The sequence below is a fragment of the Geotrypetes seraphini genome, chromosome 15 (genome assembly GCF_902459505.1).
Source record: "Geotrypetes seraphini chromosome 15, aGeoSer1.1, whole genome shotgun sequence".
Lineage (NCBI taxonomy): Eukaryota > Metazoa > Chordata > Amphibia > Gymnophiona > Dermophiidae > Geotrypetes > Geotrypetes seraphini.
Window position 1 is genome coordinate 42,468,391 of NC_047098.1, and position 23,240 is coordinate 42,491,630.

Consider the following 23,240-nt stretch of genomic DNA (forward strand, 5'->3'; position numbering starts at 1 on the left):
CTATGGCTGAATCAATAACTATAGTTTTACCTAAGCCAAATAAAGATCCCACTTTGGTTTCAAATTATAGACCAATTTCTTTAATAAATGTGGATGGAAAAATTTTAACTAAGGCATTAGCATTAAGATTGGCTAAAGCTCTCCCTTTCATTATAGATATGCATCAGACAGGTTTCGTTGCTCAAAGACACTCATCTCATAATACTAGACTGGCACATCACATGTTATATTTGACAAAATCCATTAATGACCCAGCATTCTCTATTTCATTAGATGCTGAAAAAGCTTTTGATAGAGTGGAATGGATCTTCATGTTTCAGGCAATGGAATGGTTTGGAATAGGATCCGGATTTATACAAACAATAAAAGCATTGTATAGCTCCCCTGCTGCTAGATTATATATCAATAACAATTTTTCAGAAAGATTTATTCTACAAAGGGGGGTTAGACAAGGATGTCCACTATCTCCTTTGCTTTTTGATATCGTTTTAGAACCCTTATTATTAGCTATAGAACAGGTAAGGGAGATACAGGGTATTCCGCATTCAGATAGAGAATATAAATTATCAGCATATGCGGATGATATTTTACTTTATTTGAGAAATCCGGAAACAACTATTCCAAATTTGCTTGAATTAATTGAAAAATTTGGAAAATTTTCAGGTTATAAAATAAACTGGAATAAATCAGAAGTGCTTCCACTCAATGTACATTGTACAAAAAGTTTATTTAACTCATTTTCTTTTATTTGGAAAGAAGAAGGATTAAAATACTTAGGAATTTGGATTACAAAAACTGTGGATGAGACTATGAAAATTAATGAAAAAAATTTATTACAAAAAGTGTCAGAAATGTGTGAACAATGGAATCCTTTATGCATATCTTGGTGGGGGAGAGTGCAAACTGTAAAAATGATGATATTACCAGTAGTTTGTTACCAAATGGGTATGATACCAATTTTTTTTCAGGGGTCTTTTTACAAAAAATTGGATAAGATGTTAACAAAATTTATTTGGCTTGGAAAAAACCCCAGAATTGCTCTAGTATCTTTACAAAGACCAATTGCGGAGGGAGGGGTAAATTTTCCAAATTTTTATAGGTACCATCAAGCCTATATTATGCGTCAGGGTATGTATTGGATCCTCCCAGAGCCCATTGAACATATACCAGATTGGTTCTGGTTAGAATGGAGATTAATGTTTCCTTTACGTCTGAGTCATGTAATCAGTATTCAAATGCCAAGGTTATATAAGGATCACAAAATATTTGTTGATACTTGGAAAACTATAAGATATATAAGTAATCTAACTCCTATTCCAATAACTAAATCAACGACTCAAACAATATGGCTCAATCCAAAGATCAAAGTTGGCGGTTTTAAAATTATCTGGAAACATTGGATGATTGCTGGAATTCGTATTTTAGAGGATGTAATGAATAAAGGTAAACTGCTTGAGTTTTCACAATTGCAAAATAAATTCGGTTTGAATAAATCACAATATTTCAGATGGATGCAATTGAAGCAGGCCATTCAGGTAGGGTTCCCTGAATGGAAAAATCTTAATAACTATCATAGTATGGAATTCTTATGTTTTCAGATAGACTCCATGGGTCACCAGGCCGCAATGTGGTATAAATTAATATCTGGATTCGTACATAAAAAGAAAAAAAATGGTCTTAGAGATGTTTGGAGCATTGAGATTAAGCATCAGATTAATGCATCTCAATGGCCACGACTTTGGTCTTGGAGGTTAAAATGCACATTGTCAGCTTCTATGAGACAAACTTGGTTTTTTATTTTACATAGAGCTTTATGGACCCCCACACGTTTACATAGAATAGATAGCTCTAAGTCTAATAGATGCTGGCATTGTCATCTTGAAGCAGGGACATTAGATCATCTTTTATTCTATTGTCCATTCATATTAATATTTTGGAAATCAATTTGGCCTCAAATTAATAGGATGTTAGAAAATCCGGTAGCCTTGACATATGATACGATTCTGTTTGGTACTGCAATGAGAGCTCGAAGTCAAATTTCATCAAATAACAATAAACTTTTATTTATATTGACTGGAGTAGCAGTACAGCAAATTACACATAATTGGAAAAATTATGACAGATTAAACTATAATTTTTGGTGGAACTCAGTTTGCCATATATATAAGATGGAGCGTACATTTGCAACACAAAAAAGATATATGGATAAGTTTAAGAAAATTTGGGGACCATTAACAGATTTTTGCAATGACTGATTTTAATTTTTTCCCATAATAAGATAATGGTTAAAGAAGGGAGGGAGGGAAGGGGTAAAGAATTTATTCTCTTTATTATACATTATAAAAAATATATCATAATGAATGAATGAATGATAGTCCTATGAGAAATTAATGTGATAAAGGGAGAGAAAAGAGTTCATAATTAAATAATAATTGATAAAATCATTACAATATATATGTTATATAAATTCATAAGAAAAATAATATAAAATATGGTTTATATAAAATACATTATAGAGATATCAAGTGTATTGTTAAGATAAATGTATGGAAAATTTATAACACTTGTTGATATGTGAAAAAATCAATAAAAAACTTAAAAAAAAAAAAAAAAAAAAGATAAAATAATTGAGTCTATGGAGGCTTGTGTTATATGTTGTACTAATTGGTTTGAAACAAAAATGTAATCTGTTCTTGAAAATGATTTGTGAACATGGGAGCAAAAAGAAAATTCCCGTCCATCAAAATGAGTATTTGCCATATATCTTTCAAGTCACATGAATTTACAAAATTATCCAAACCTAATGATTTCATAATTTTGCTAGGTTTTTTATCCAACAAAGGGTCCGTAACAGTATTAAAATCCCCAGCCACCACTAAGTTAGAGGCAGCCAGTGGTAATATCAATTGTTGTAAAGTCTTGAAAAATTCAATTTACGTTTCTTGAATTGCCCTCAAGTACCTATGGTAACATTGAGGGAAATGTTATAAAGGTATTTCCTAGAAATTCTTTTGATTCCAGAGACATCAATTCCCCCTTAGTCTACTATTTACCATAAAAAAGATTACAGGATCAGCAAGTTAGTGATCAAAATCCAAAAACATATTTATAAGATATTTCAACCATATTAGAGACATCCGATAAAGCAGTTGCTAAACCATCTACTTCGGTTGTTCTTCTACCCAATAAATTTTGGATAACGAAGTTGTTCTCACAAAATAGAGATTTTCCCAGATGTTTCGCATGAGACTCAAAAGCAAAGAAGACAATTCTTGATATTAAAACTCGAGTTTTGCTTTTAGGGGGGTACCTTTTATTTAAGATACCCATGTAAATGTGTAGTTAAATATAAATCCCTGAAATATGTATTTTTTTGAACCCTCACACTTAACGTTTATGTCCTTAAAGTACCTCAAAGGGGTTTGAAGTTTTTTGAACTCTTAGAAATTAGATTCTGGTTCAGAAGTTGGAACTACCCCCTCTTCTACAAAGCTGCACTAGTGGCTGCCGTGCGGCAACAGCCCCGAAGCTCTTTAAATCTCTATGGGCTTCGGGGCCATTGCCACTAACACTGCTTTGTAGAAGAGGGGGTTAGTTTTCCTAGATTATTGTACGCTTGTTTTTCTTCGTTCTAGTAATCAAGGATTTCAACCATTATGTGGACTTGAGATAGATTAGCTAAAGTTTTTTCTTTTGATATAGATTATATATTAATTGCTCTTATCTAATATTTTTCTGTACAGGATTAATTCTTGATTTTATATGTTTAAAATTGATAAATAATGATTTTTAAAAAAATGTCAAAATCAAAAAAAATTTAACTTAAGCCATACCATATGACAAAGCATATCATCAAAACAGGATATTGATTAAGGAAATTAGCATCTAATAATTGGTGGTTTTTAAAAATATATCTTAATAAATTAGTTTTTTTTACACACACAAAGATTCCATATTAACTCATTAAATTTGTTCTTGACTGGTATATGTTTTATATCTTTTTGCAACAAAATCTATAAATTGTCAGCTCACAATATACATAAAAGGCCTGATTCTATAAACAGTGCCTAGATCAATAGGCACCTAGGGAAGCTGTGCCTACTGCATGCCGATCAAATTTAGGCACCTACCAGCACCTAAATCAGACAGATATAGGATGCTAGGCCTTATGATAGGGAAATTCTGAACAAAAGAAAAATCACAAAGTAGCAAAAAGTTTTCAAAAAACCTATGCACAGAATTTTGAATTTTTCTGTGCAGTGTTCCCCCAGGAGTATAAAACTGCAAAGATGGTTTAATATCACTTTTATGGGGTATAAATTGATTAGAACACATATTACTTGTAACACAGATAGGCATGGCCTTCTTTGAAAATGAAAACACATTTATTTTATCAATCTTTTCACAAAAATGTAATGCTATCTTCCCCCCTGTACTCAACCTCTAACCCCATTATTCCATTCCTTCCTATATTAAACTCTTGTAAACCGTGCCGAACTCTATAATTATGGAGAGGATGCGGTTTATAAACGTGGAAGGGCATAATCGAAAGGGATGTCTAAGCCCGTTTATGTCCAACTCGCAAGTTGTCCAAAGTAAAAAACCACTTGACACATTTTTGAAAAATATGTCCAACTTTTTTTCGTTTCGAAAATCGTCTAATTATACGTCCTGTCGATCTGATCGTCCAAGCCGCTAAATCGTCCATCGTTATACCACATTTTCGTCCAACTTTTCGTCCAAGTCCAAAACACCTAGAACAAAGTCTAGGGTCTGCAAAGTGATGGACTGAACACCCAGACATGCCACCTAAATAAGGGGGTACCTTACAGGGCACTGCTGTGAACTTCACAAATAGGGTGCCATGTCTTCTCCTCCTTACAGCTCCCTTATAGGTTACGGTGAGCCCCCCAAACCATCTATAGAGTCCCCTAGACCAGTGGTTCCCAACCCTGTCCTGGAGGAACACCAGGCCAATTGGGTTTTCAGGCTAGCCCTAATGAATATGCATGAAGCAAATTTGCATGCCTATCACTTCCATCATATGCAAATCTCTCTCATGCATATTCATTAGGGCTAGCCTGAAAACCCAATTGGCCTGGTGTTCCTCCAGGACAGGGTTGGGAATCACTGCCCTAGACCCACTTATCTACCACCCCAAAAGACCTTATGGCTGAAGGAGCCACTTAAATGCCAGTAAAAAAAAGGGTTTTGAGGTGATTACAAGGGCTTATGGGCATGGGTCCTCCTCTCTATGGGTCCCTAACCCACCCCCAAGACAACTTAAGCTGCCTCTGTGCTGGACGACTAGGCTTTCCTATGCCAGGTGATGATGGTCTGGAGAATGAATTTTAAAGATGTGATTAATATTTTTATGGGAGGGGGTTCGGTGATCACTGGGGTAGTGTGTGTGTGTGTGTCTGTGTTATGTGTTTTCAGTGCTTATCTGGTGAGTTTAGGTGGGTTTTTGTGACTTAGACCATGTTTTACATGAACTAAGTCACAATGTCCAAGTTCCGTTGATCGTGGGCTGTATAACTTTCGGTTATACATGCTGTACAACTAAGTCTAAGCTGGCTAACATCCTGCCCAACTCCTGCCCTTGACACTCCTCCTGAAACGCCCCGTTTAGCTTTGGTCGTTCAGCAGTATTATGAAGGCCTAGGTTGTTTAGAAATACGTCCAAAATCCGTTTTTAGTATCGGCACTTGGACGTTTTTGAGAAATGTTTGTCCAAGTGCTGACTTAGGCCGGTTTTTGGATGTATTTCTCTTTTGATTATGAGCCCCTTAAGGTTTAGTTTAGTCACAAATGCATCCAGCCCAGATTTTGAACTTTACCAAATTTCTAGATATTAATCTCTTCTGTAATATATTTAAGTGCATCAGCTAAACTTTTTTTAAAATCAAATACTTAGCTGTGCATAGATACAGATTCTCCTTAATTAGATGCATGGCCTCACACTTCAGTGAAAGAACTATACAATTTGTTACCCAGCCTGAATACAGCAACATTCAAATCCAATAAGCAGAAATCCATGCTGTCTGAGAACATTATTCTAAGACTGTTTTCTTCCACGTACTTGTCTTTTTCATTTTCTTCATGCTTGGTGAGGCTGCAAAGCTGAAGTGTGTCTAGCTGCTGTGTGACCTCCTCAGCCCAGCGACAGTTTACCAACTCTCGAAGCTGGAGTGGAGCTCTGCAAACAGCAAATGCTCAATCTGAGTTGGAAATATAGACACTTAAGAAACATTACTTGCCTTCACTACATATATGCAATGAGTGAAAAACCTATCAATTAGCATTTACCCAACTACCATTGTTCATAACCATCATATTATTGTAATTAATACTGTAAACTGCTTTAGAACAAATTTGCATTAAGCAGTATATCTAGTCAACAAAACAAATCAATCTTATTGGCAAACAAATTTCAGTCACACTGGTTTTAAAAATTAACCTATCAGCAGTTAAACAACTCTAATGAATTTTTCAATAACATTTCTAAATTCTGTGATCTTAAGATGGCCAATAGGTTGAAAAGGTGACTGCAAAAGCTATAAGAATGCTAGGGTGTCAGTAGGAAAATGGAGGTTCTGATGCCTCTGTATAAGACTGGTGAGATCTCATTTAGAATATTGTGTGCAATTCTGGAGACCATACTTTCAAAAAGATATACACTTCTCCCTCCTTATTCGCTGTGATAGGGGATTAATAGACCTGTGAATACAGAAAAACCGCAAATAACTTTTTCATATGTTATTCGCTATTTTCTATTAAAAACCATCGTGAATATGGTGAAACTGCAAATAATATGGTGGGAGACCTGGCCTGTTCCTGAAGGAGAGGCAAAACACGGTGAAGAAACTGCTGGGAATCAGCGATTTTTCTCTGTAAACACTTGGAATCAGCGATTTCTCTATGCAAACTGACGTAATTTGGAGCCAGCAAGCTAAAAACCGTGAATAATCGAAACTGAGATTGCTGAAACCGCGAACACGGAGGGAGAAGTGTAAACAGAACGGAGTCAGTCCAGAGGAAGCCAGCTAAAACAGTTGGTGGTCTACATTATAAGGTGTATGGGGAAAGACTTAAAGATCTCAATATGTATACCTTGGAGGAAAGGCGGGAGAGGGGAGGTATGAAAGAGATGCTTAAATACAGAAAGTGTGGTAGATGCATAGAATAGTCTCCCAGTAGAGGTGTGGAGACAAAGACTACGTCTTAATTCAAGGAAGCATGGGATAGACATGTGGGATTTATTAGGGAGAGGAGGAGATAGTGGATACTGTGGATGGGCCATTTGACTTTTATCTGCCATCATACCTCTACATTTCTATGGGACTATCATACATACAAGCAATAGTGTCATCGGGTGTAGGGGTGGAAGGCAGAGGGAGGGACGACTATAAGACTTACAAAACTTCATAAATTATTTTATACTAGTATTTAAGCCGTTACATTAACGGGTGCTAGAATATGTCCGTCTGTCTGTCTTTCTTTATTTCTGTCTCTCTTCCTCCCGCTGTCTTTCTTTCTGTCTGTCTCTCCCTGCCCCTGTGTCTTCTTTTCTTTCTGTCTCCCTCCCTCCTGCTGTCTGTCTTTCTTTCTATCTGTCTCTCTTCCTGCCCCCTATGCATCAGCATTTCTCTCCCCCTCCATTTCCCTGTGTAGCATTTCCCCCACCCCACTTCCCTGTACAGCATTTCCCCCACCCTACTTCCCTGTGCAGCATCAGCAGCATTTTGATCCCCCCACAATTCCCTGTGCAGCAGCCGCAGCATTCCCTCCCCCTCCATTTTTCTGTGCAGCAGCAACAGCATTTCCCCCCCACTTCCCTGTACAGCAGCTGCTGCATTTCCTCCCCATCCCACTTCCCTGTGCAGCAGCAACAACATTTCCCTTCCCCCACTTCCCTGTATAGCAGCTGCAGCAGCATTCCAACCCCTCCATTTCCCTCCCCAACCCCACTTCCCTGTGCAGCAGCAACAGCATTTCCCTCCCCACCACTTCCCAGTACAGCAGCCGCAGTATCATTCCCTCTCCCTCCATTTCCCTCCGCCCACACCACTTCCCTGTGCAGCAGCAGTGTTTTCCCCTACCCCCCCTTTCCCTTCCCGTGGTCTGGCCGCGCCCCCTTCCCTTCCCGCGGTCTTGACAAACCTGCCAACTCCAGCAGCGTCCGCAGCACTCTATACACGCTGCTTCGGGGCCTTCTACTGCCCTGATGTACTCTGGCATATCCCTGATGACATCATCAGAGACGCGGCAGAGCAAATCAGGGCAGTAGAAGGCCCCGAAGCAGCGTGTGTAGAGTGCTGCGGACGCTGTTGGAGTCGGCAGGTTTGTCGGGACCACGGGAAGGGGGGGGGGGCGGCAAGGGACTAAGTGAGCCGATCAGACGGTGGGAAGGGATGGGAGGGTCAGACCACGATGGGAGGATCAACGGGGGTTCGGGTGCGTTGAGGTGGGGTGCGACGCTTTCGGAACGGCTCCCTTAGTTGTTTTGCAAAGTTTATTTTTTAGTTCAAAGTCGTCATCGCGGCTCCTCTCTCGATCCCTGTCTGCATCGGAAGTCTTCTCCGACACAGGTGTGGCTCGAGAGAGGAGCCGCGGCGGCGGCTTTGAACTTAAAAATAAACCTTGTCCGTCAAGTGTTAGGCATCCGGAGCCGGCAAGCACGCACATCACCTTGGGGTCTGCGAGAGAGAGATCCATTGTATGCGCGCATGCGCACTCCTGCCGACCACAGACCTACAGATCAGGGATCAGGGAACACGGCGGTAAGAGTGCACATGTGCGCTTAGCATTTTATTATTATAGATTATATAATAAAGAACAAATGTAATCATCTAACTTGTGAATTTCAAATGATTGCAGTAGTACAAAAAGCAAACTCACCTACAATGGGGGCACTGAGCTCTCTGCTCCGTCAGCCAACGCTGAAGAGAAAAAGTTAGCATACACTTAGTGAAAAATGATTATCTTTACTTTTCAGTACTTTCTATAATACCTTTCAATAGATTGTCAGAGCAGTTACACCATACCAAAATTTTGAAAAATTAAATAGTCATCTCAAATGATGTAAAAATAGGGAAAAGGGGTGGTGCCAGGGGCTTGCCGAGTCCCTCTCTGGAGAAATCATTGACCACAGCATGTATAAATCACTTTTATCCTGTATGTCTTGTCATATTTATATTGTAAGCTCTCTGAGCAGGGATCGTCTCTTGCATGTTTGCTATATAGCACTGCGTGCATATGGTTACATTTTAGAAACAATAAATAGTAGTAGCAGTGGATTACAAGAATAACCGATTCCCTAGACCCAGTAAACTCCAAATCTGGGGCAATTTATATATTTTCAGAGGCCTTGGTAGGTTTGAAAAATTCCCCTGCACATTCGATGCATTATTTATAAGAGCAAAAAGTGAGCTTAAATAAACTCTCAGAAGATTACTGGCTGTGACCCGCATAAGACCCAGAGTCTAGCACATAAATTACAACTACTACTTATTTCTATAGAGCTACTAGACAAATGCAGTGCTGTATATCAAAACATAGAAGATATAGTCCCTACTCAAAAGATTAGCTCTCAATATGCAATGCTGGTGCCTGGACATGGCTTGGTACTGGATATCTGTGCCTAATTCAGCCCACAGCAGACCTATTGCTGACCTACAAGTGTGTTCATTCTGTTGCCCCTCAATATCTCTCCTCTCTCCTTATACACCTCCCAGAGAACTCCGTTCATCAGATAAGCCGTTCTTAGCTGTACCCTTCTCCTCCACTGCCAATTCCAGACTTTGTTCCTTTCATCTAGCTGCCCCCCTATGCCTGGAATAAATTACCCGAGTTTGTCCATCAAGCCCCTTACCTTGTTTAAAAGAAGACTAAAAACCCACCTTTTTGATATAGTCTTCAATCCTTAACCCTACTCTCTGCCTTCCAACCCAGCCAGCTGATAGCACAGTTACTTACTGTAACAGGTATTATACAGATATTCTCACTTATGGGTGACGTCACCGACGGAACTCCGGTTCAGACCACTTTAAAAGTGCATCACCACTTTGTCATTAGAAAGTTCACGATAGCCCGCACCGCGCATGAGCGAGTGCCTTCCCGCCCAACACAGGCGCACGGTCCCTTAGTTAGGTAAGCTAGCTAAGAAGCCATCCCAGGGAGGTGGGTGGGTTGCGAGAATATCTGCCTGCTGTCCCTGGATAACACCTGTTACGGTAAGTAACTGTGCTTTATCCCAGGACAAGCAGGCAACATATTCTCAAGTATGGGTGACCTTCAAGCTTAGCTAACAAGAATGGGATGGTGGAAGTGTTGGCCTTAGGAAAATTAATTTTGTAATACAGATTGGCCGAAGCGCCCAACCCGTCTGATAAAAAGACTCCAGACAATAGTGAGAACTGAGGACCAGGTGGCAGCTTTACAGATTTCCACAATGGGAGTAGACTTGAGGAAAGCTACAGAATCTACCATAGCTCTTATTTTGTGGGCTGTGACAAAACTCTCCAGTACCAGTCCAGTCTGAGCATAACAGAAAGATATACATGCAGCCAGCCAGTTGGACATCGCTCTTTTGGAGACAGGATGCCTCAACTTGTTAGGATCAAATGAGATAAACAGATGGGGGAGATGTTCGATGAGGCTTTGTCCAGTCAATGTAATAGGCCAAAGCATTTTTACAGTCCAAAGTATGTAAAGCGGTATCTCCTGAATGAGAATGAGGCTTAGGAAAAAACACTGGTAGAACAATTGACTGATTGAGATGAAATTCAGTGACAACTTTCGTAAGAAACTTTGGATGTGTGCGCAGAACCACTTTATCATGATGAAAAACTGTGAAGGGTGGATTTGCTATCAATGCTTGTCATTCACTGACCCTCCAGGCAGAGGTGAGAGCAATAAGAAAGACAACTTTCCTGGTGAGAAACTTGAGATGAGCTGTAGCCATTGGTTCAAATGGTAGCTTCATCAACCTAGAAAGTATCACATTAAGATCCCAGACGACAGGCGGAGGCTTGAGAGGTGATTTAACATTGAAAAGTCCTTTCATGAATCTGGAGACCAAAGGATGAGCAGTAAGAGATTTTCCTTCAACTGGCATGTGAAAAGCTGAAATAGAACCGAGATGGACTCTGATATATGTAGACTTGAGACCAGAGTAAGATAGATGGAGAAGATAATCCAACACCAAGTCCACTGCTAAGGAAGTTGGATCGTGATGATGATGATGATGATGATGAAGACACCAGGAAGAGAACCTAGTCCACTTTTGTTGATAACATTGCTGAGTGGCTGGTTTCCTGGAGGCATCAACAATGTGTCGAACAGGCTGAGAGAGATGTAATTCAGAAGAATTGAGCCTGAGAGAAACCAAGCTGTCAGGTGTAATGATTGCAGGTTGGGATGTAGAAGTGACTCCTGTCGCTGAGTAAGCAGAGTAGGAAAAACTGGAATAGATATTGGTTTCCTGGAGCTGAGTTGAAGGGAGAACCAATGCTGCCTGGGCCGAGGAGCAATGAGGATCATGGTGGCTGCCTCTCGTTTGAGTTTGAAAAAAAGAGTTCAACATGAGAGGGATTGGAGAGAATGCATATAGAAACAGGCCCATCCAGCCCAGAAGAAAGGCATCAGCTTCCAGACGAAGAGGAAAGTAAAGTTTGGAGCAAAACTGGGGCAACTGGTGATTGTGAGGAGCCGCAAACAAGTCCACTTGTGGAGTGCCCCAGTGAGCAAAGATGGCCTGGAGAGTTGCAGAGTTGAAAGCTTACATGTGCGGCTGAAGAATTCTGTTGAGGTTGTCTGCTAGGGAATTTTCCCCCTGAATGTAGACAACCTTTAAGAAAAGGTTGCGAGCTGTCGACCAAGTCCAGATTTTCTGGGCCTCCTTACACAACAGGAGAGCTTGAGCCTCCTTGCTTGTTTATGTAGTACATTGCTACTTGATTGTCCGTGCGAAGGAGGAGGACTTGGGGCAGAGAAGATGATGGAAGGCCTTGAGGGCATAAAACATTGCTCTGAGCTCCAGGAAATTGATGTGAAATTTTCGCTCCCTGGCGGTCCAAAGACCCCGAGTCTGAAGATCGTCCATATGTGCTCCCCCAAGCATAAAGGGATGCATCTGCCATGATGACCTTGTGATGAGGGGATAAGTGAAAAAGAGAGACCTCTGGATAGATTGGAGGTCATACACCATTGAAGCGACTGCAGAAGAGATGTTACAGAGATATGCTGTGAGATTCGATCCATCGCTTGAGACCACTGGTACAAAGGTGAAGTCGTGCCAGTGGAGTCACATGTACAGTGGAAGCCATGTGGCCCAGAAGAACCATCATGTGTCTTGCAGTGATGGATTGAAGAGGAAGCAGTTGCTTACAAAGACGGATGAGAGACTGAAGGCAATCCTGAGGAAGAAACGCTCTCATGAGATTGGTGTCTAGGATTGCCCTAATGAACCTGTAGACATTGAGTCTGAACAAGATGTGATTTGGGGAAGTTGACTTCGAATCCTAGAACCTGAAGAAAAGAAATGGTCCGAGATGTTGATTGGATCACTTCCTGAGATGAAACAGCCTTGATCAACCAGTCGTCCAGATAAGGAAAAATTTGGAGAAATGCGGCCACTATAATCAGGTACTTCGTGATGACTCTGGAAGAAGATGCCAGGCCGAATGGAAGAACCTTGTATTGGTATTGACGTTGATTTATCTGGAAACGGAGGTATTTTTTGGAAGCTGGATGAATTGGGATATGTGTGTAGGCTTCCTTGAAATCCAGAGAGCATAGTCAGTCGCTCTGATTGAGGAGAGGATAAAGCAGGGCGAGGGATAGCATTCAAAATTTCTCCTTGACCAGAAATTTGTTGAGAGCTCCAAGATTCAGAATGGGTCTTAGTCCTCCCATCTTCTTTGGAACTAAGAAGTAACGGGAGTAGAATCCCTGGTTCTGCTGAGAGAGGGGAACTTCCTCGACAGCATTCATCAGGAGAAGGGATTGAACCTCCTGGAGAAGGAGGGAGGACTGTACAGGGTCCAAAGCAGACTCTTTTGGAGGATGGTCTGGAGGAAGGGTGTGATAATAAAGAATGTAACCCTTACAAATGAAAGTGAGGACCCAGCGATCTGATGTTATGAGCACCCAATGAGCGATGAAGAACTGAAGATGGCCTCCGATGGGCTGAGTCAAAGACTAAGATGTTGACGGTGGCTATGATCTGAAGAAACACATAAAAAGGGCTGTGTAGGTTTTTTGGGGAGCAGCCTATGGTTTCTGTTGCTGATGTGGTTGTTGTTTCTGCCTCCTAGGTTGAGGTTGTGGAGGTGCAGGTTTAGCAGCAAACCTTCTGTGGTAAGAGGAAGCTGGCCGGAAAGGATGAGATGGCAAAAGGCTTCTTCTTAGGCTTGATCAGGGTGTCCCACCTGGTCTGAGTTGACAACTTTTGGGAAGCCATGTCCATGGAGGGACCAAAAAGGTAATCTCCTAGACAAGGAGCATTTGCAAGCCGGTCTTGGTGGTTCACATCAAACTCAGAAACATGAAGCCAAGCCAGAAGTCTCAAGGCCACTGACATTGCTGCAGCATGAGAGGTAAGCTCAAATGTATCATATGTGGAACCGACCATGTATTTTCTGAGTTGGAACAGTCAGAAACATGATGCTGAAAAGTAGGAAGCTTTCATTCTGGAATGTATTTTTGAAAAGTGGACACTTGTTTAATTAAATGCTTGAGGTAGAAAGAAAAATGGAAATTATAGTTGCCAGACCAGTTGGCCAACATGGCGTTTTGGTATAAGCATTTGCCAAACTGGTCCACGGTCTTGCCCTCTCTGCCGGGAGGTACAGAGGCATACACACTAGCTCCCGAGGATTTTTTCAAGATAGATTCTACGAGGAGAGACTCGTGTGGAAGCTGGGGTTTGTCAAACCCAGGAATAGGTACTACTCTATATAAAGAATCCAACTTACGAGGAGCCACAGGGATGGTAAGTGGTGTCTCAAGAATTTTGTAGAAAGTTTCCCTTAAGATGCCATGAAGGGGAAGCTTGAGCAGTTCCTTGGGTGGTTGATCGTAATCTAGCGTCTCAAGGAACTGTTCAAGAGGAATAGACAAAATCTCAGACATCTCTCAAAGAAACTTAGGGAAAGATGACTTCTCAGACAAAACAGTAGCCTCTTGGGATGAATGTTGAGGAGAGTCCTCATCTGTAGAGCCGCCTCAGAGAGAAGTGGATCTTGCTCAGAGTCCCCCCACAGATCTGAATCATGAACAGATTGGGCTCTGTGCTGAGTACTCGGTGTCGAAGGCTCCAGGTGTTTCAGTTTCTGCAATGCCTTACGAGACCGCACCAGTCGACTCAAGAGATGTCTGCATCGAGGAGGAACGGCATCATTGATTCAACGGTGCCAAATCCTTGATGGAAAGTGTGCGCATCGATGGAGACTCCATTGTAGTTGCTACCAGTGTCGATGACTCAGACCAGACCAGCACTAGGGGAGTCGATGTCGACACAGCAGGAGTTGGTCGGTCAGCATTTGAGAAATGCTCACCCAGTTCCTCCTTAAGCAAACTGTCTATCTTTTTCTTAAGAGTAAGCACCGGTACCGCTGGCTTTTTCGCCAGTACCCTCAGTGCAGCTCTATCCTCCGGTGATAAGGAGGATGATGTTGAGGCACTCACCGAGATCGGAGCGGAGTGCTTCCTGGATTTTTTGGAGGTCAGTAGGACTTGACTCATTGCTTCTTTGACCTGAGGCCCAGATGGGGTGGGGGAAGGCTTCTTAGCCGGCTTACCCATAGGAGATTGTAACATCGGTGATGGGTCTGTTGACGCCAAATGTTGCATTAGCCAGCACCGTCGGTAATGGAGTCGAGTCTCCCGCCATTGTGATGCCAAAAAGCAACTTCTGCTGTATGAGACGATTCTTCAAGGTTCTTTTCTGGAGAGAACAATGTGAGCAGGTTTCTGCCCGGTACTCGGGCCCCAAGCACTGGAGGCACCAGCGATCCGGGTCAGTTACTGATATGGGCCGAGTACAGCAACAACACTTTTTAAAACCCATCTGCTGGTGTGACATTGAAAGAAAATTGGCCCCGGCTAGATCAAAATCAGAGGCCAAAGTGGTCGAAGAGGCCCTGCCAGGCCGAACCAGCGAAAGGGAAAAACCAAAAATGTTTTTGATTTTTTTATTCGCTAAAGGAAAAATAAATAAAATAAAAAGTAAATATAACCTGAAAGTCACAAATCTGCGAAAGCGAGAAGGCAGCGAAGGAAAAAAGTTTCAATGGCCATTGAAAAACGCATCTTCTTAGCTCCATGGAAACTAAGAAACTGAGGGACCGCGCGCCTACATTGGGCGTGAAGGCACTCGCGCATGCGCAGTGCAGGCTATCGCGAACTTTCTAAAGACTTAAAGTGGCGATGCACTTTTAAAGTGACGTCACCCATACGTGAGAATATGCTGCCTGCTTGTCCTGGGATAATAACTGTTCCCCTTAACTGTATCCATGGGATCCTGTTTGTCTGTCTTGTCTGTTTAGATTGTAAACTCTTTCGAGCAGGGACTGTCTTCTTCTTTGTGACTCTGTATAGCACTGCGTATGTCTGGTAACGCTATAGAAATAATAGTAGTAATAGAATTTTTTAAAATGTTGATATTAAAAACAGTGCTGTTTGCAGATGACCCCCTTTTTGTTTTTGAAGAATTCCACACACGCTCTTCTAAATGGGCCAGTATATGAAGAAAGGTTTAATCAGTTTGTGGGTTTGAAAGTTAATCAAGACAAATCTTTACTTTTAAATTTGTAAAGAGAAGGGGGGGAGGGGGTCAGTGGCCAGAACCTCTCTTTCTCCCTCTGTTCAGCAAACTAAGGGACATTTGGGTCTCAATATTCCTAGACAGCTTACTCGTTTATACGAACTGAATATAAGTCCCTTTTTAAGGGAAATGGGTAATTTTCTTAAAAATTAGAGGGATTTGTCCATATCCTTAGTAGGTATAAATATAGCAGATTAAAATACTTGTTCAAAATGGCTTTATGTTTTGTAAAATTTGCCAATAAAAATATGAGAAGGATTTACATTTTTTTGGAATAAAATACCTACACAGTTTCTTTGGAGAAAAAACAAACTTATATGCACCATGCACTGCTAAGGGAGCTTGAACTCCTCAATATTAAAATCTATAATAGTGTAATTTTAATGAGATAGGTGAGGATTGTGTATTGGGAACTAGTACCAAATATACTTGAATAGAAACAGATTTCTAGGCCAAAAAATGGGGGTCTCAGTTTATATTTTGAGTCCCCCCTCCGACTGGCACACTGATGTCCCTTCTCCCAATCTTTCTGATAATCAGTGCGCTGCTGTCCCCCACCCCATCCAAATGGCTTCACACTTACCCGCATGCTGATGACCCTTCTTCCACAACCCCTCCCCCAAGATGACCGATGCTGCTATCATATACCCAAGACCAACCACCCCCTGACTGACATCACACTTAACCACACTGAACAAGCTGCCAGCAATCTTCCGTGTTGGGCTGGTGTAGGGCCTTGAGCTTCTGCCAGCTCCCACATTCTCCAAGAATCTTGGAGCCAGCAGGCCTTGAGCATGCACAGAATCTCAAGGTCCTACACCAGCCCAAAACGGATGCTTGCTGGCAATTTGTTCAGTTGGGGGGAGCTCAGTGTATGAGAGCAGCATGCGTCATCTTGGGGGGAGGGGTTGTGGAAGGAAGGACAGCAGCATGCTGATGGTCATCAGAGATGGGGAGGGACTCTAGTACCATAGTCATAGTGAGAGCGCGAGAGAGGGAGTAGGATACTAGCACTGGTCATCGGGTGTAGTGGTAGAGGGCAGAGGGAGGGACAACAGCATGCCAACTGTCATCCGGGGGAAGGACACCAGTGCTGGTCAAGGGGATGTGCTGGTCATTTGGGGGGGGGGGAGGAGAGAAGAGGGAACAGCAGCACAGTGATGGGCATGTTGGAGGAGAAAAGTAGCACAGATGGTCATTGGGAAGGATGGGAGGGAAGGATACCAGTGCTGGTCATGATGGGGGTGGGGGTGGGGGTGTAAAGGACAAGTGCCAGTCTTGGGGAAGGAAAAGACAGCAGCATCAGTCACTCAGATAGAAGAGGGAAGAACAGCAGTTAATAAATGGGTTAAAATTTATGACGTCTAGTCTTTGTAGATGGCTCACCACAATGACTCAAATGTCTTACCTCAGTTAATATTTGAGTCAACCTTTTCTCCCCCCTTTTGGGGGGGAAAAAGGTTACCTCGGTTTATATTCGAGTCAGTTTATATTTGAGTATATATGGTACATATTATAACGTATCCCTGAATCCCAGATCGATACAAAATTAACCTATACTATATTTTTAAAACAAAAAGGAGGGACTCTCCCTTTTGATATTGCAGTTTAACTATTGGTTCTCCAGCTTCTGAAATAGGCGAGTTATATATGGACACTTGTCTTGTCCTTGCTTAGAATGCTAGGAATGTTTGTAAGAAAGGTCAGGTATTTTTGAATCCATAATGCTTCATTCATGGGGTTTAAGTTCTTCCCAAGAGGCCAAGGAAAGTTATTTTGCTGCTCCTGAACAAACCACAGAGTATGTCTCCAGTTGGGGAGACTCCTTTTATGGTGCTGAGAGAAGAGATTGGATAGGATTTCCAACAATTCTGAGTCATGTGGAAGGAATAGCACATTCAGAGAAGGAAAAATTATATTCTTACCTGCTAATTTTCTTTCCTTTAGACGAAGCAGATGAATCCAGAGACTAGTGGGATAGCGCACATCTACCAGCAGGTGACGATAGAGAGTACTGATTTGCAGGTGCTCCTCTTGGATGGAACTCCTCCTGACCAATTAGTATCGCTCTTTGCCAAAAGCATCAGGAATAACCAAACTGCACCAGTAAAAACTTCTTTCCCATAAACAATATCAAATAGAAAACATCAGAAATGAAACCAACTACCAACTGTAACATGAAAGATGAATGCCCCCCGAGGGAACTAACAGCAGATAGTAAGGGATGGGGCTCTGGATTCATCTGCTACATCTAAAGGAAAGAAAATTAGCAGGTACATACATATATGTATGTATGTATGTATCTGAATATAGCCATCATATCAAATTATGAAAGCAGTTCATTAATGAAGTTATGTTTTGAAGTGGGAGTATGTAGTTTTTGCAAGAATTTTTACAGTGGGTCAATGAGATAAATAATATTGTTTACATCATATGTTCATACAAGATTGCATTTTTAGAAAAAAAGTATAACAAATTAAGCACCGCCATACATCGTAAGAGTGCACACAGAAACACATGACTTCATTATTCATGCTCCCACCCCATTGAAAGACAGTATACCCATTGGACAGCTTCTCAGGTTACAAAGATTATGTTTGGATGTTGGCGAGTATAAAATCAAGCAAAATATAAGTATCAAAAATTTATAGAATGGGGTTCTCTCATCAGGCCCATCAGAAATGCCTATAAATGAGTGTTATTATTGTCATCAAGACTGTTGATTTGTTTGATCATCTAATAGCCAATCTCAAGATTTGGTTTTTGTGCTGCCATTTTTTCCTCAGATACACAAAATTAGGGACCTTTTGTGGCAGTATTGGCCAATTTTAGGTGTGCACCCAAGGTTAAAGAAGTTTCCGAAAGTGGCATATTGCAGACACAGAAATATTGGGGAGTTACTAATGTAGTGTGGCACAGTGGTTAAAGCTGCAGCCTCAGCACCCTGAGGTTGTGGGTTCAAATCGACGCTGCTTTTTGTGACCCTTGGCAAGTCACTTAATCCCTCCCCCATTGCCCCAGGTACATTAGCTAGATTGAGAGCCTGCCAGGACAGACAGGGAAAAATGCTTGAGTACCTGAATAAATTCATGTAAACTGTTCTGAGCTCTCCTGGGAGAACAGTATAGAAAATTGAATAAATAAATATCCCCAGCATGATTTTTCAGTCCCTCACCCCCCCTACCCCCGGGGTCATTTCAAATGTGGGTGATTATTTATTGTAGCAATATGATGAAGACCACTGTAGTGGCAATACCTCATAGTAATAGGAAAGAGGTAGAATGGTAGAATTTGTAAAGAAAGGGGGGAGTCATTGGCAGATCTTTGTCATTCTGGTTGAAGTCTAGGAGACCAATAACAATACACGCTCTACGATGTTGCGTGGGACATTCTAACAGTTATAAATTCAAATGTCAAGGAAGGCATCTTTGATGGACATGTTGACATTTTGTGTCTGTTGGGCACAGGGTTATCCTGGTCTCCTTGAAGGTGAGTGAATGAGTTACAGTCTTATATTAAAATGCAAGGTTATTATGGTGTGATGGGTATGAGGGTTATGATGGAAATTTACTGACTGGATTTTGTTTCATTTGTTTTATTTAGTCACTCCTCCTGAAGAAGCTATAGAGATACCCAGCTTGGGTCAGGAGTGGAGACCAAGGAGCATAATTGCCATACTGGGATAGACTGAAGGTCTATAAATCCCAATACCCTGTTTCTAACAGAGCCAACCCAGGTCTCAAATACCTAGCTAGATCCCAAGTAGTAAAACAGATTTCATGCTGCTTATCCTAGGAATAAGCAGTGGATATCCCAAAGCTATCTCAATAATGGATATGAAGCAATTTTGTTGAATATTCATATTTATGAATCACTGATTTATTTTTTTTTACTGGTTGACTTTAATGAGGTGCATCAATGGGACCATTGATTTGATAACAAGTCAGTAGTAAAGAAAGGTTTATTGCTTGTGGGTGAATGTTGGTATTTTCTAGGAAAGTTGATGGTGCCATGATGGTGCTAATTCTCCCGTGATTCATTGTTGCAGGAAGGTTCAAGTTCCGAGTACATCATATCATTAAAAAAAATTTTATTTAAAATTTTTGCATTTGTTAACTCCTTAAATGGTAGTTTATTTGGTCTTCACAATGATTTCTAACTGCCTTTTGCGCAACATCTTTGCTATTTGTTGTGGTGGTATATAGTGTTTTGGAACAGGAAGGCTGTCAGAAGTTTCTGCACAAGTTTCTCAGCCCATGCCTGGCATGTATGCGGAAGGTGCTATGGACATCCAAGTACATTTATAAGGTATTTTCCAGAAAAATCACACGGTTATCTCCTGCTCTTTCTAGTCCTAGGGCTTACTTTGGGTACACTTCTGCAATTGGAAACATAACACTTAAGAGCCGAGAGACTGGACACATGAGTCATGCATCTCTTGTATGGCCACTTTTCTTTGGCACTGGGTGCACTTCTTAAAAGCCAGTTTATATCAGGCATGCACAGACTTGCTAGGTGACATTCTGAAGCTATCCATTCTGGCTTATAAGGGATTATATTTTGTTTTGATTTTATAGATAACTGTCTGTTATGGAGAGCAAATAAAACAGACTGATGGGAAGTAGGAGCTAACTCTTGAGTAGTTATTCCTACATATGAGAAAGCAGCTCTAAAATGGTGGAGCCATGAGATGGTATCACCTTCTGTGTGGCTAATTCATCCAGCTTATCCATAGATAAACTTCAAACCAACCACCCTATTGATCAAACTTAGGAATTTTAACATGCTCAAGATCTCTCTCCAGAGAGATCTATGTTATGTGACCTGTGTTATGTTTTGTAGGACCAGAATTATTTCATTTTTATATGAAGATCCTACATCAACAACCCAAGGTATTTTAGTATTGAAAACTGTCATGCCCTAAAATAGCAAATATTGAATAACTATATGACTGTAGTTCAGAGACCATAATATTCACATAGAATATTTGTTTGCTTATGTTACATGCAAATAACTTGTGTACAGAACTATCCCTATAATAAAAATATTACATACTTGAATGCAAAGTTAAGATAACTTACCCGAATACAACTGAAACAGCAAAGCTTGGAGCAGTGTGGACAGAGACGTGCATCTCGCAACTTCTCCATACAAATAAAGCATCTGAACACCTCTGCAATGCTCTAAAAAGATTACAGTCAGGTTCAACACAAAGACATGAAATTTGTTCTTACCCGCTAAAACTCCTTTCCTTGATTCCTATTAGGCTAGTCCAGACATGTGGGTTATGCCACCCTAGCAGAAGATAGACAGATTTGGAATTTCCAATATAATACAAAATGGTAGGTACAGCACTGGAACTAGCCAGTACGCTGTTAGTAAAGATGATGAAAACATAACCATGGAACAAAGAACATGCAATGAAATTTTCAATTCCTTGGCAAAACAAAAACAAATGGAATACAGGAAATAAAGGCTATGTCTTTCAAGAGTAGAACATTAGAAAATACTGCTGAAACTGCAGTCTTTCAAGACAGGTACTAAACTGGTCTAGCAGGATTCAAGGAAAGGGAGTTAGCAGGTAAGAACTAATTTTACCTTCCTTTTTATCCTAAGACAGTCCACACATGTCAGATATACCTGGACAGGAAGAAAACAAGGTCCCATGCAAATATGCACAGGCAAAAACATTATTCTTAAAACAAGAAAAGAAAAAAAAACAAACCAGACAGACAAGTATTTCAATTCACCACAACTATCTCTGGAGGACACCCTACATCAAATCACAATCACATTCAAGTGTAAAACAATCAATGCAGGGAGAGAGGCATCAGACTTAATAATCAAGATTGGATCATTGGGTCTCCTATAACACAGTTATTCCAGGTCCCAATCTCAAGTCAACAGCCTCTAATCATTATCCTTAACAGCCTGTACATCCAATCTGTAATGCTTTAGAAAAGAATGAAAAGACGACCAGAGAGCCACTCAGCAAATTCCTCAGAAGCGATCACCTAGGTCTTTGCCCAAAACGTCACCTGCTCCCTCATCAATTGAGTCTTTATTGAACTGGTTTAACATGTAACATATTTAAAATTTGTTGTTTAGTTTTTAAAACTCTAATAAGACATTCTCCTGAGAGTTTATCCTCCTCAATACAATTACTGAGTTCTACTGGTTATTGTTGCAATACAGTTAGTCTTCTCCTATGTTCTCCTTTTGTGAATGGTTTAAGACTCAAGACCTTTCATGATAATTCTTTTTTTTTTTAGTCTGCAAAGACCTAGAATTGTTTACCACAAGAAATGTATTTATTTTTAAGATCTTACTATACTGCCTTTAACTGCAAAGAAAGCAGATCAAAGCAGTGGTTCCCAATCCTGTCCTGAAGAACCCCCAGGCCAGTTGGGTTTTCAGGATAGCCCTAATGAATATGCATGAGAGAAATCTGCATATAATGGAGGTGCCAGGCATGCAAATCTGCTCCATGCATATTCATTAGGACTATCCTGAAAACCCGATTGGCCTGGGGGTCCTCCAGGACAGGGTTGGGAACCACTGAAAAGTATAAGTAAGAAAGGAACGCCAAAATATATGATAGGGAAGTAATATGGATAAAAATAAAGTCAGGTGGCCACAAAGGCCACTCTTAAACTAAACCTTAGGTTTGTATACTGCACCATCTCCATAGTCATGGAGCTCGGCAAGGTTTACAGGAATTGTAATGAGAAAGGAACTCCAAGGAAAGGGCTAGATGAAGATCGGAGGAAAGAAGGATGTTAGAGGGCTCGGATGTCAGATGAGGAGGGAGAGTTAGATTTTTGAGAAAAGCAAACAAAACTCCAACAAAGCTTCTTCAGAACTTTCAGGTACCTGCTGAGTCTAATAAAGCAAGGCTGAGGCCACATATCCACCACAGAAGTTATGAAAGTCTGCTTCAGGAAGTCCTTCACTTTCCAATCCTGGGAGTCTTTGAACAACAAGCCACCTGCTACCAAGATAGTGGTCTTATGAGTGAATGCAGTCATCAAAGCATCCACTTAGGAGAGAGAGAAGACCCAAGTCCTCCTAATATATAGGGTAGAACCTCTCTACTCCCCCTCAAACAGCCTCTGTAGACGCCCACCCCAAAAGACCATCTCTGAGCACTTTGTAAAGAGGGAATGACTTGACCTACTAGAAAGACCTTCTAAAATAGGTGCCTCCTCACTAGGGACATCTCTCATCTTCAAGAAAGATATGGCCAGAGAGATGAGTTGTGGTAGCTCCTCTTTGCAAAACAGCTGTATAAATGAAGATTCTTCTGTTTCTTCCAGTGAAATCTCACCCTCCTCTAAGGAATAATTGCCAAGAGGAGCTAGCCCCCTCATCATCATCTCCCTTACAAGCCTCTTCTGTGACCATACACAGG

General features: G+C 41.0%; 1 protein-coding gene across 9 annotated transcripts in view; it reads right to left on the bottom strand.

Moving 5' to 3' along the window:
* Positions 1–23,240, bottom strand: part of TRIM37 (tripartite motif containing 37) — a 290,609-nt gene that overhangs the window by 243,915 nt on the left and 23,454 nt on the right. For 8 of the 9 annotated variants that reach the window (XM_033921675.1, XM_033921674.1, XM_033921671.1 and 5 more), the window contains exons 2-4: positions 20,911–21,012; positions 8,902–8,942; positions 6,083–6,199 (exon numbers count right to left, since the gene is read on the bottom strand). In XM_033921675.1, the coding sequence (XP_033777566.1) occupies positions 6,083–6,199; positions 8,902–8,942; positions 20,911–21,012 (260 nt within the window). Of the gene's footprint in view, positions 1–6,082; positions 6,200–8,901; positions 8,943–17,754; positions 17,943–20,910; positions 21,013–23,240 lie in introns of those variants that run through there. The other variant, XM_033921677.1, reaches the window with a different exon arrangement.